Below are 13,427 nucleotides of genomic sequence, written 5' to 3'. Positions count from 1 at the left end.
CGTTATTGAACTTGTGTCAGATAGCAGCACAGGACAACACATCTCCTCTTAAGCCATGTCCAATAATAGCAAAAGATAAATAGAAGGAATAAAGCAGAAACAAACAATAAAACTGTCAGAAATGTGGCTGTCAGAGGAGATAAAAGCAGAGGTAAAAGTAAGCAGGCAGTTGGAAAGAGAACACTGGACTATATATAAAGGGCTGTGAGTGACGAAAACGAGCAGACGAAGGAGTGTGAGAGTGAGCGTGAGAGACAGGAAGCCCACACAGAAATGAATCTGCCTTTCCTGCCACGATTAATCTGTCAGCGCGAGTACTTGTACAGATTATCCTTCTCAGAACACAGGAGTGTGACATGTGCATGGGATGGAGGATTATGTTTTGGGGAATTGAGAAAAAAGAGGGGATATTCATGTTCTGAGAAGTTAAAGATGTTCACGAGTTGCACACAGACATTGAGGCGAAACTGCAAAATCTTCCTCCTTGCATGTGGAGTATCGGTTTCCAATGCGAAACTCAAACATAACAGAGGGGCGGGGGGACGACACTGACAGATGAAGCAGTGAAGAGGTTGGTTCCACAAATGTGAGCCTATATCCTTAAACTGTCAGATAAGAGTGTGAGGCATGAGCGGTGGCCGAGCAATCATTTGACTATCTTGATGGAAGGTCAGAGGGAGTGGGGATCAATCGGTCTGGTATCCTAGACTTGAACTTGAATGAATTATACAGAATTATCTTGGAGTTCTGCAGCAGAAAATGAATAAATTATGAAGAATCTGTCAGTGTTTGTAACATTGTTTCTACATTTTTAAATGAAAAGCAATTGGGAAAAGCTTATCTCCATTTCTTATTTTATGTTGACTCATTTTGAAATAAACTACTGCCAAAAAAGTTTGTCGATTGAATAAATACCATTTTCTTGTGGAGATGCCAACTTTTTCAGTTAATAGCCTCTCCTCTGTCCTTCTTTCTCCCTGTCCTCATCTTTTAGTGATGGAAGTCTGTCCACCAAACAGATTGTTTTCCTGCAGAGACCGATCTTGGGCCGAAAGAGGAGGGAATCCAAGGTAAACAACCTCACATTCCTCTCTGTGATTCTTGGCTAATGCAGATGTGGGGGTCTCCCACCAGTCGTTCCGTCACCTGCCCAACATGTATCCAAGGCCAACATCACCTTTTGCCACCTCTAATTCCACAGCTGTTTTTGTTTTAAGCAGCCAAACACACACACACAGGGCGACCAACTCAGGAATTCTTCTGCAACAGACAAATGTGTTGTATGGAGAAGCAGGACTTGGTAATGCTTTCTTGGCGACCCTGAATAGTGTCGATAACCTCTAAAGCTAACCTTTGTCCGCAGCGGAATGAATCCATGTTGATGCTTTCTGTGACCCGAATTTAAACTGCCATCACAACAACAAATTTAATAGACTTTAAGACTCTGGGAATTGCTAGCGTTAACAAGATTTTCTTGGCCGTTTCTTTGCAGTCTATCTCAGTTTGCTATATCCCGCAGTGTGTTGAACCCTGCAGAAGTTGTTCAAGTAATTGGGGATATATTGCATTAAATTTTTGCCTGTTTGTTTGGTCAGACTGCATGCCTGGAGGCCACCAATAACTCCCCTCCAAATGGCCTCAATTTCCTTTTCGGCATCAATGAGACTCATTTAAATTAGCTTGTTATCCTAGTGCAATATTAGATCCACTGTGATCCATTCTTAATTAAGTCTGTGTGCACTGCTTTGTGCCTAAAAGCATATTTGAAAAGGCCACAATTCCATTTTACTAACATGCTTATGTAAACTACGAATGTTTCAGAAATTGATCTTCAAGCCCCGAAGCAAGTCCAACAAGCACTGCATCAAAGACTCGGCGAAGAACAAGAAGAAGAAGAAGACAAAAACCGAGAAGGATGCAGAGGACCCCAAGATTCTCGATGAGAGAGAAAAAGTTGAGAGGGAGGAAGACAAGAGTAGGGATGAAAGGGTAACAGATGAAGAGGCGGCGAAAGAAAGTGAGGAGTCGAAAGAAAGGGATGTGAGGTGTGAGGAAGATATGATGATCGATGGGATTGAAATCAGCATAGAGACTGTTGTGAAGAAAGATGGAGGTGCAGAGACGGAAGACAAAGGAGCAGAAAATGGCACAGAAGAAGACGATGGAGGTGAAAAGACGGCAGCGGATGGAGAGAAAGACAACGGAGAGCCTTTAGAAAACGGAGAGGTCCAGGAAGTGACGGAAATCACAGCAACTGTCGAAACGCAGAGCGAGACCAAAGAAAAGGAGGAGGAGGGCGTGGCAGAGGTTGTGATCGAAAACGGGGTGGAGACGGATGAGGAGAAGGATGAGGGCGAAGAGACAGAAGGACCAGCAGACGGGGAGGTCATCACCAAGGAGATCGTGGCGGATTCACAGGCCAAGCCGACTAATCAGAGCCCGGAGGAGACTCAAGAGTAGCCCCCAAGTAGTCCAAGTCAAGGTTTTTCCCTGTCCTACCTCTCAAAATCCCCCATCAAAAGAACAGTGTTGTCCCTGATCCAAATTAAAGGGGCTTGGATCCCCTATTACTGCAGCATTCTCCACACCTACCATCTTTCATAGACAAAAACTCCCTGAAACCTGCCATCGTGTAGCTACAGAGCGATTTCATGTAACTGTAGACATCAGCCCTACTGTATAACCACACATACTGAATGTATATATCCCAAACAGGAGACTTTGGTGCAGGATAGTCAATGTGGAGACACTGGAATATCACTGGGTGAGGGGAATATTGGGAATGATGCCATGGTCAGTTTGGGAAAAACAGTTCAGGCCTGGTCACACCGGGGAAATATGAGACGAAATCAAGTTCACCGTCTAAGTGATTAGTCGTAGGGGGATTTGTTGGAGGGAAGTAAATCTATGTGTATTTTACACACAAACAGAAATACCATAAAAACTGAACCGCCCATAAACTGCTCCAAAAACAAGGCAGCAGGAGTCAGAGCAGCAAAAACTGTATGAACATATTTGCCTATTAGCGACAGTTAGCCTTTTATTATTGAATGAAATGGTGTAAAAAGCCTGACAACAAAATATGAGACGGGGGGTGAAAGGCACAGTTGAGAAAAACTAGATTTAGACTGACGAACGCTAGCTTGTTAGCATTTGTAGTTCACCAAGTTGCCTTGTGAATAATCCTCAAAACAAGCCTCAAAACAAGGAATGTGAAAGATTAGTAAACGAGTCGATGAAATGTTGGTTACCCCCGCTAGTCAGCAACAGAAATAATACCGTCAGTTTTATTAAAAGTATTGATATCTCAATATATTGGGTCTCAGTCTGGGATTAGCTGCCTCCTGCAGCAGAAAGGCTCTCTGCTCTGATCTGAACTGATCGACCAGCTATGGTTGGGTTCAGCAGTCAGACAGAATTAGATATTAACGGTTTAATCATTGCAAAACCATGACTGGTTGGACCGCAGTCGCTGATGGCATTTCAGCAAATAATATAAACGTTATCAGACCACACACTGGCTTTGTGAGCCTCATTCCTAACCTGGAATGGATTTCAGCTGCATTTGAAATACAATTTGATGAATGAATAATGTGACAAATAATTTTAGCTAACACTTTATTTGAAGGGTTATGCATCAGACTGACATGACGTCTGTCATTAAGCTGAAGGAGCTTTATGCATGCTTATGAATGTTGTCATTCGATCAATTATGTCACCTTTAATGCAAAGCTTACATTGTTTGGGAATGTTTTTGACAAGAACACAGGTTTACTTTAGGCCCGACATATTCACATACATTTTTTACTTTTGGAGAAGAGGATCACACAAAAAAGTTTCTTTTAACATTTGTGATCATTTATGTTCAAACAGGAAGTAAGGGAATAGTTAAACAGATTATGATACTGATTTATAAATACCTTAGTCATCAACTTAAGTGTACTTATACATTATAGGGAGGAGTTTTCTACTTTTTTTCTTTGCTGTGAGTTTCAGACATCTCAAACAATGTCAACTTTGCATTAAAGGTGACATAACCGACCAAATGACACTTAATGACATAATTCATAAGCATGCATAAAGCTCCTTCAGCTTAATGACAGTGGTCATGTCAGTCTTATGCATACCCCTTCAAATAAAGTGTTACCCAATTATAAATGCCTTGTTTAATATAAGCAAAAACATTCTGATAATGTTCATAGATTATAAATTAAATTGACTGTTTTGGGGGGTTTTTCGTACCACAATATTGCTTTTTAAACTCAGAGAAATAACTCCTCTCTAATGTATGGGTCTAAATTAGACTATGCCACTCTCTGGTGTGACCAGGCCTTTAACTAAGTAAAGCGTTACATGATTCCCAATGTAACGTAATGCAAGAAGTAATTAGAAGTGACAGAACAGAAGTGATCACGGACCGAGGAGCGTTCTCTGCTTGCTTTTGAAGAATAGTCCTAGTAGTTGCCCAGATATAGCACCTGTTACAAGAGGTACTTGTGCTGAGCAGCTCTTTTCAGCTCGGGGAGCTGAGGAGAGAGCTCCAAAAAAAGGTCACAGTCCTATCCAAACGACTGACAATAAAAGGGCAGACGTGCTCCAAAAAGCATCTTTTACGTGATCACAGACTGCATCGCCCCTCCCGTACCTTCGCTCTGTGCAACGTAGAAAGTTGTGATGTGGAGGAGAACGCTGGTAGAGGTGATGGGAAAGGCGTTTGTTGCGACAGGCAATCCAAAGTAGGGTGAAGAGATAATTGTTTACGCTGAGCTCTAAGCCGTCAAGTGCTTCAAAGAGAGCCGATAATCACTCTTTGGTGTGGTGTGCTAAGCTCACCTTGCATACAGAATGTTCCATATTCAAACCGAGTCAGATAAGGATGTGAAATTCAGCTGAATGTTTGCAGCTCGGGGGGCAGAACTCATATTTAGATGCACCTAGTTAGCTTTCACACGCAGGAGTGAGGGTTTTTTTTCTTTTCTTGCACAAAGTTGCATTTTTAATTACATTTCCAGTCAATGGCTACAAACAAAAGCTCTCATCAGTGTGGAGACAAGGTTAAGCTGCGCGGTCAGTTCAGAGCCCTGTTGTTTACCGAGAAGAAAACCGAAGATTGAGAAACTGAGACCCAGGGAGAGAGAGAGAGACGTGGAGAGCGAAAGAGAAAGACCACAGAGCATAAGAGAGCTGAATAAAAGAAATGAATAGGCTCATTTAAAGTAACAGCCGTTTGCGTCCCACATTCCCTGTTGAGATTTTCCTTCATTATTTTACCTCCAGCTCTTTAAGCACCTCTTTACAGACATCATTTCTGACAATAACCAAGTCATAATGTGCTGTTTCATGGCATCATGTAGCTTTCCATTTTAAAAAGGGGGGAGGGGAGGTGAACAGGGAGGGAGGAAGGTGGCGGCGTTCACAGTGCGGAGCTCTCATTAGCTCACTAATGGGTTTTGTCAGTGGGGTATCTGTCAGGAATCATGCATTTATAATGGGGGTCACTTATTGGGGGATGTATCGACAGCAAAACACCTCAACACGTCAAGCAAATAGCCTTCAGATTTAACGGTGATGTCATGGGGAATCGTTTGCACTGAGGAGGAAGAGTTTGTGTCAAAAATGTTCAATTTTTGCAAAGAAATAACACACAAAAAACCTATTTATTATAACGTTCACATTCGGTTAATCAAAGAACTTAAAATACCTGCTGTCCTGCTTCACAAGCACTATAATTTATCATAATTTGGAGCTTTTGTTTTATGAGAATGGATGACACTTTGGTCAAGAGAAATGTCTCCCTTTTCGGAGATGAAGCTCTTCGAGTAAGATCGATTATGCTGAACAAGTGCTCTCCTTAATTAATCCACCCGCCGCTGAGATTTCTTTCAATGTAAAATGGCAAGTGATTTTGTGTAGAGTAGAATATAAAAACTGTGACCAGCTTAGCCTTATTCCTATACTGTAAATGCCCCACAATCTGCTTTTAGACTTGTCTTTTAGAGGCACAATGGTGATTTAAGTGTTCTATGTTTGTTCTAGTCAAACAGGAAAGATTTGCTACAGTCAGTGTTGGTATTTTGAAGCTGTTGTTCCCTGTTTTATTACTGGAATTCAGAGTGAGAGGATAAAAAGTGTTTGTCTATATGAAGGTGATATGTTCTGAGTTATTTTTTAAGATGTTTTGAGCATTTTTTTATCATTGTGAATGTTCTGTTTTTGAGACCTTATTGTGTTGCCTCTGCTGTTCTGCTAAAGCTTGCTATAAAATGTATCTCTGACTGACGCTTCGAGCTACCTCCCGAGGGCTGTTGTTGGTTTTAAACCGAGGGGTCGCGGTGCGCGTGACCCCCAGAAACATATGCTCCTTGTCCTCTCGCCCTCCACTCCACTATGACGGAGTCCAGACCTGCAGTCGCTAATGGCAGACGAGGTCAAAGGGTCATATTTGAGCCAGAATGGATTTTCCACAGCTGTACACAGGAGTTTTGCACGAGCACATGACAAATAAATAACCACTCTGATAATACAGAATTAAGATATGAAGTCATATCATTATATTCTCTGTGGTGTTTTTTTTTCTTTTTTAAACTTCATTCTCTCAGCTGCGTTTAGCTTTCGGCTGTTTGAGCTTTAATAAGCACTTATTGTATTCCAAGAAATATTATTTTATGCTCCCTCTTGCATCAGAGCTGCTGGGGAGGAGAAACAAGACTCAGCTGTCACTTTCACACGTTTGTCAGAATGTGACAAGTATGAATTATGAAAGGCAATACCAAAAAAAGATGCCTTTTTTTGATAGCTGACATGAATATTTGAGAAATATCCCAGCTGAATCCTGGTCAGCTTTTTTCGTCACATTTAATCAATTTCTTCATTTTCCCCCAGCGTCGAGACAAACATTATAACTGTCATCTATCCGTTTTATGAATATAAATTTGTTTTCCTGATCTTTTATTTTTTGATCTGAAACTGTGACATGTATTCCCCCTTGGCATCCTGTGGAAACACACACATCATATTCCACTTTATCTAAAAGAGCAGAGTTCGAGGTGATCTCATGTGACACGATGGGAGTTTTTACACTCCTACTACATTCCGGTTGGACATCCCCAAAAACAAGGATGATCGTAACCTTGACAAAAGTTCCAGCCGGCCCCGTATCCGCCCGTCCCACCTGAGGCCACGACCTATAGGGCCCCATCTCTCCCTGATAAGGGCTGATTGGTAGCAGTGCAGTCTCACCTCTGACACAAGTACACTCCAGGGACTGTGGGTAATTGTGTGTTTTTTTTCTGCATCTAAAAAGAAAAATGAAAAACAAGACAGGGAGAGAAAAGCGAGGCAGGATCTCACACTTCATCAGTTAAATGATGCTGAACCATGTTAACTTAGCCGCCCGTGAAAAGAAGGAGACCTTTGACTAATGTTAGACTTAAATATACATTTGCAGCTCTCTGCCCATTCGTGTAAAAAAAAAAAAGAAAAAGAAAAAAAATAGTTAATATACAGTTTCCTGTCTTCTATCAGCATAATTGTCTCTGAGCCTCAGTAGTGGCGCTGGTGCAATCGTTCTTGGTAACGCTGTAAAGAAAAATAAATCGTAATGGTTCATTTCCTGTGTGCTACTATGATGTGAAATGGGCAGAGTAGAAATGACAGAACATGATACAATAGGATGCCGTCATTTTTTTTTCTTCTGTGTTGTCACTTTAGCTTGCTCACAGCCTCTGGAAAATGTATTCTTGTTTTGTTTTTTTTGTCTCTGATGTTTTTTTATCACCTCGGCTGCCATGTTGAATGTTGAGTATCTTTGATCATGTGCTGTCGTCACTTGCGTAGCAGTGTTTGCTATCAAGGAGGAAAAAAGTATTCTTTATCTTTGCTATCCTGAGTATGTCCACATTCCTATTGTTCATGACATCTGTACAATTTGTATATTATAAAATGATTTATATTTAATGTGTACATGTGTCTTTGCTTCTTCTGTGTCAAAGGGAAGTTAGCCCTTAACAAGTAACCGAGAGATATTTCAGGAATTGGTGTTCTGGATTCATTAATACCATTTAATTTCTCAGCTGGATGAGGAAAATGCACACAGATGTAAACCTTCTGCAATCAGGGGGGAAGTCAAATACATTTACATTGAGTCCGAGGCAAATCAGAGTGCAAGACTGCATCAATATTAAGTCAATAACGAGACACAACTGCGATATCACAACCCTGATTTCAAAGAAGTTGGGACGCTGTTAGGTGGAGGTGTGAATCAATGTATCGGCTCCACGATACGATTTTATCCCTACTTGAGTCATGATACGATATTAATGTGATTTTAAGCATTTTGCGATATGGTGAGTATTGCGATACAATTTATTGCGATTTAACTGTTTGACTGCATTTTGAGTCCACAAAATTAAATTCAATCAAGAATTGTTTTGTCCAATAAGAGAAAATTCTCAGTCTATTCATCTCACTTCAGTCTTTTTATTTTTATTTTTCCACAATGAGAGTCAAACCCACAGACTGACCAACAAAGTATTCAGTCAAACTGAACTCAACTGATATCAAACATGTATGGACGACAACAACTGCAGCATTTGATCAAACTTTAAGCTTCACTGCTCTGAATTTTTTTTGGATTGAAACATAAAAAAGCTTCACTTTGCAGCATCATTTCAACAACTTCCAGACACAAAAAACTGACGGTCTGCAGGCCATCGGAACGCTAAATATCAATACTTGGTGACCATGAATCGATATGATATTGCCACACAAAATATTGTGACTATGCTGTATTGATTTTCCCCCCACTTCTACTGTTAGGGTTGGGTACTGTTCACATTTGAACCAATACCGAAAATGGTTCTTTTTTTTCTGTACTTTACTCTCTCTGTAATAACAAAAAATGTATTTCAGTTGTAAAAATAAGTGCAATCATCTCAGTTTCAACATTGTTTCTCGATGTTTATGGCATTTTGTGAATTAAATATAACACACTAGACACCAGGAGATGTGTAGAACACACAATGCCCAATAGTCGTCTAGGCTTACACCAAGATCCAATAGCCAAAAGACTTATTTTGCACTAACTTTGGCACATTATTTCACCACCTTCCCAACCTGATATCATGACAATGGATTCCTCAGATCTTCTACTTTCATATGATATCAGTATCTTCTCTATAGGCTTAATCACTTACCATATGAGGTCCTTTTTTTGGGAATTGGGGGTCGTGGGAAGTGGAAGTTAAGGTGGGGATAGCAGGCCACATCCTCTGAATGCTCTAGGTCTCTAGTTTATGGTTGTAAAGTTTCATGAGGCTGTGATTATCCTAGAGGTCACAGCAGCTCATTTTATACACTGAGGTTGAGACTCAAGAAATGCCCTCACTGCAATGAACTGGCTGATGAATAACATCATCCCACATGAAGAAAACTGGACTCATTGAATCCACAAGAGTCTCAGCTTTCCAGAGACACCCAGTTTATGTGATTCAAAGCCTGTTTAGGGACCTCAGTCTGCAAAAATATTCACATACAGTAGGCGGAAATAGCTAATTTATACTACATGAGAAAAACAATGTTTGCCTTAAATTGCATCAGCATTAAATTTTATCAGCATAAAGTCTTGTGAGAGACTTGTGAGAACACAGAAAGCCTATTTTCATTGAGATAGCATGATGTCAGAGGTTACATGACCGCTTTTTAAACAACATTTTTTTGGACTCGGGGTAGTGCTTCACTCACTTAACAGTATAACTATTCTCGCAGAAATTTACAAGGTTACTCTGAAAAGATTATATTTTCCCACACATTTTTGTATTAAAAATACACTTCTAAAAAGACGATGCTGGGTTTGCTACATAGCAAAGTCACACTGTGTGAGATAGATAGATAGATAGATAGATAGATAGATAGATAGATAGATAGATAGATAGATAGATAGATAGATAGATAGATAGATAGATAGATAGATAGATAGATAGATAGATAGATAGATAGATAGATAGATAGATAGATAGATAGATAGATAGATAGATAGATAGATAGATAGATAAACATCTCAACACCCTGAGAGCAGATTTGAGTACCAGGGCTTTAGCTAAACCCTGGAGAATCAGCAGACACAATGGTCAGTGCTTAAGCTCTCTATGTGTCATAAAAAAAAAGTTGTTTAGCTGGACAGTCCATAGTGCCATCAGAGAAATACTCAATGTAACTGAAAGATGAAGATGAAAAAGAAGCAGAAATGAAAGTCTTTTTTTTTTTTTTCAAATCTGCTCCATCTGGTTATTACCTTCATTACTGTGAGAACCTTAGAATACATCAGCTTTATAGTTATTACACCCAAACACCACAACAATACCATCCATCTCACCCTTACATCAAAACAATGCCATTCAGGCCCAAAACTGTCCCCCATGCATCAATATTTCTCATAAAAACCGAGGCCGGCAGGCGCTATAATAACCCTACGTTGTTTTATGAACAGAAGTATATTTACAGTTGAGTCAACACAGCCGGTGTGATCTATAAGTCATGAGCTGGGAGCCCAGGGGAGCGTAAAGGTCATTAAGAGGAGGGCTTTTGCCTTCAACCAAAACCACCAGCGCCACATCCATTCTGTTCACTACAGGAGGCGTTAATTGCTCTTGCGGCAGATTGGGGGACCGCTGGCGAGCCGCTAAGCTGGTCACAAACACATTGAGCCTGTGGTTTGGACATTAGACATATGACCGGGGGCGTAACATCCTCAAGGTTCCACTCCAGGAGCCAGATTTAATGCAACACAACAACTTGCTGAGGTTGCAGCGTGTTTTGAATAATGAAGTTCCTTCTCAGAGTTGAAGAAATGTTTTTTTCATGATTGTGGTACAAGATGCCATGACGGCATTCAGGTTTGATTCAATCCAGGTTTGAAGGCCTCTGTGCCCGGAGGAGGCCTGTGTGGAGCTACATGACCGTGCCAGGTGCTGAACTGATTGATCAAGAATTCATTACACCCATAAAATCAATCTCAGATGTTTGTATATGGGCGTGTGGTGTCATAAAAGTTATTGTTTCTGGTGGGATGTGGGATAAAGGTAGGCTCGACGCAGCACTGCCATCTAGTGGCTGTCTGAGGCCTCACATGACCTCAATCTACACAGGATATGAAATATTACTGAACTGATTGGTGAGCTGATTGAAAAGACAAAAGGGGATTTTACACATATTTAGCAGGGGGTGGGGGAAGTGTTTATTGGGCTTTAAACACTTAATTTCCAGTATTCTATTGATTTTTTAATGCACCAAGTAATGCCGCTTCTGCATCAGTTCATGGTGGAAATGTTCTAGTACTTTCTGTCTCAATAGTGCTAAGTTGTTTCAACTTCTTTCAGTTTTAAGCTAGGTTTGTTTTCTGCCACCTACTTTACTGATGGCATTGTTGCATCATTTTGTCAGTTCTCTGTTACTGTCATGTTGTGATTTTTTGTGTAAATATGCATGTAAATATATTATGTACATAAAGAGGGGATCACCCTCCAATAAAAATATGCCTATGCTCGATATGGTATTTCATCAACACCAAAATGCCCAAAATGTGTTATTTATAATGCCTAATCTGTATTTTTAAAGCAATTAAAGCTTCTACAATTAGGTGATTTGCAACATAAATCTGTTTGTTTTTTTAAGTACCTAATGTCCTGGTTTGCCTTTTATTCCCCTTTAGTGGTCCTAGTAAAAAAAAAAAATCACAATTAGTCTACTAGAAATTTTACTCAAGTGAAAGTATTTGTGTAAAATTAAACACTATGTCAGTTAAAATGCCAAAACCCAACAATAACATGCATTAAATTCCATTTCTATAGGTGCACATTTGCAGCCTGCGTGTACAACTGATCATCAGTTATCCTTTGAATAACCAATACAACCAGAACAGAGACAAAACAACAAGCATTATTAGTCTACATGCATTAAATAACCACTTCCAACTGCATCAACAGTGGAATAAAGCCAAACAACACAGCACAGAGATGCAAAAAACAGAACATATAAACTCCACAGCAGCTGGAGCCACGAACACAAAGCAAAGGAGAACCTGCATAGTTTCTGCACACTGTGTAATAACACACACACACACACACACACACACACAATGCTATGTTCCTAAGCAACGCAGTGGATGCTGCTCTACACAGTGAGTTGTTGCACTCACCTGTCTGAAGCGGTGAAGTCCTCCACATTCTGCTCCAGTTTAATTTCTCTGTTCCTGAAATGATAATCCATGAATATATCCAGTTCGCTCCTGAACTCAATGCCCTGCAATCACATTTTTACCCATGCACAATATGCAAACCATACCCACATTGACTAAATTCCACTCAGTTTGTCATAGGTTTCCTGTGACTTAAGGTTGTACTTAAACATCATCTCATTTGTTTTTCATGTAAAGGAGTGCTTTCCCAGCTCCTTCCTTCCTGCAGCATTAAATAAAATGGTTATATTTTATAAGATATCATACACCTCCGTTCGGGGCTGGACTGGGACAAAAAATTGGCCCTGCCATTTTAGTCCCAACCGGCCCATCACAATTCATAACTCACCAACTATCTTAGTGTTCTCCTAACCATGTAGATATCTTAACCATATCACTCCACACTACATTACATTGAGGCTACATAAGACAGCCCTCATCCTAGAGTGTCAAAACACAGGAAGTCAGGATGGAAAACTTTCACTCTTTAATATAAATGCAATAACATGCAGCACAACAAAGCAAGATAATAGGCCTGCAAGAAAAAAAAATGAAAGAACACACAGTACTGTAAAAGTACAGTGGAAACTCCATGCTCACTTTAAAATGATGTTCTACTAATGCTCAAGAAACAAATGTTTACATATCTAAAAAGATCCCTTTGGGTGGGCAAATTACCCAGAAGAGACAGAAAAAATCCAACTAGCAAATTTAACAATGTCACACGAACATCGTAACCTTCAGGCCAACTGCTGTCTGTTTACCACCTCCACATCTATCACTGATCAAGCTAGCACTGACAACAGCTAATCAGCTTCAAACACTAACAGAACTGACCAACATGAAATTATGACAACAAGGCACTAGCATGTTAAACTGGTAACGACGTCAAGCCTAGCATGTTGATCTGCCAGTCAATGAACTTTCATTAAGTTAAAGTCCGTAACTGTTAAACTTGATTAAAAGTTCAGACGTGCCAACCACATAGTGGAGGCAGCAGAAACTTCCCTCTCTTCCTGTGCTCTTGCCTCCTGGCTGCGCGCGCACCCGTTACTGTTCGTAAACAAGACACCGTCTATACATAGAACATTGATAATGTAGCATAAACATACATACAAAATAAAGTTATTAACCTGACTTCATGATATTTTAACCTGGCAGAGAACCGTTTATCGCTTCTTACCGCATGTTGCCG

General features: G+C 40.2%; 1 protein-coding gene across 1 annotated transcript in view; it reads left to right on the top strand.

Moving 5' to 3' along the window:
* The window catches only part of LOC131975982 (raftlin-like), a 140,171-nt gene extending 132,211 nt beyond the window's left edge, over positions 1-7,960 (top strand). Inside the window, exons 9-10 of the mRNA XM_059338835.1 lie at positions 995-1,070; positions 1,822-7,960. Coding sequence (XP_059194818.1) covers positions 995-1,070; positions 1,822-2,460 — 715 coding nt within the window. The 3' untranslated portion in view covers positions 2,461-7,960. The remainder of the gene's footprint in view (positions 1-994; positions 1,071-1,821) is intronic.
* The last annotated feature ends 5,467 nt before the right edge of the window (positions 7,961-13,427 follow it).

The sequence above is a fragment of the Centropristis striata genome, chromosome 8, assembly GCF_030273125.1.
Source record: "Centropristis striata isolate RG_2023a ecotype Rhode Island chromosome 8, C.striata_1.0, whole genome shotgun sequence".
NCBI lineage: Eukaryota > Metazoa > Chordata > Actinopteri > Perciformes > Serranidae > Centropristis > Centropristis striata.
The sequence above is the reverse complement of the archived record's forward strand: the minus strand, read 5'-3'. Positions and strand labels throughout refer to the sequence as shown.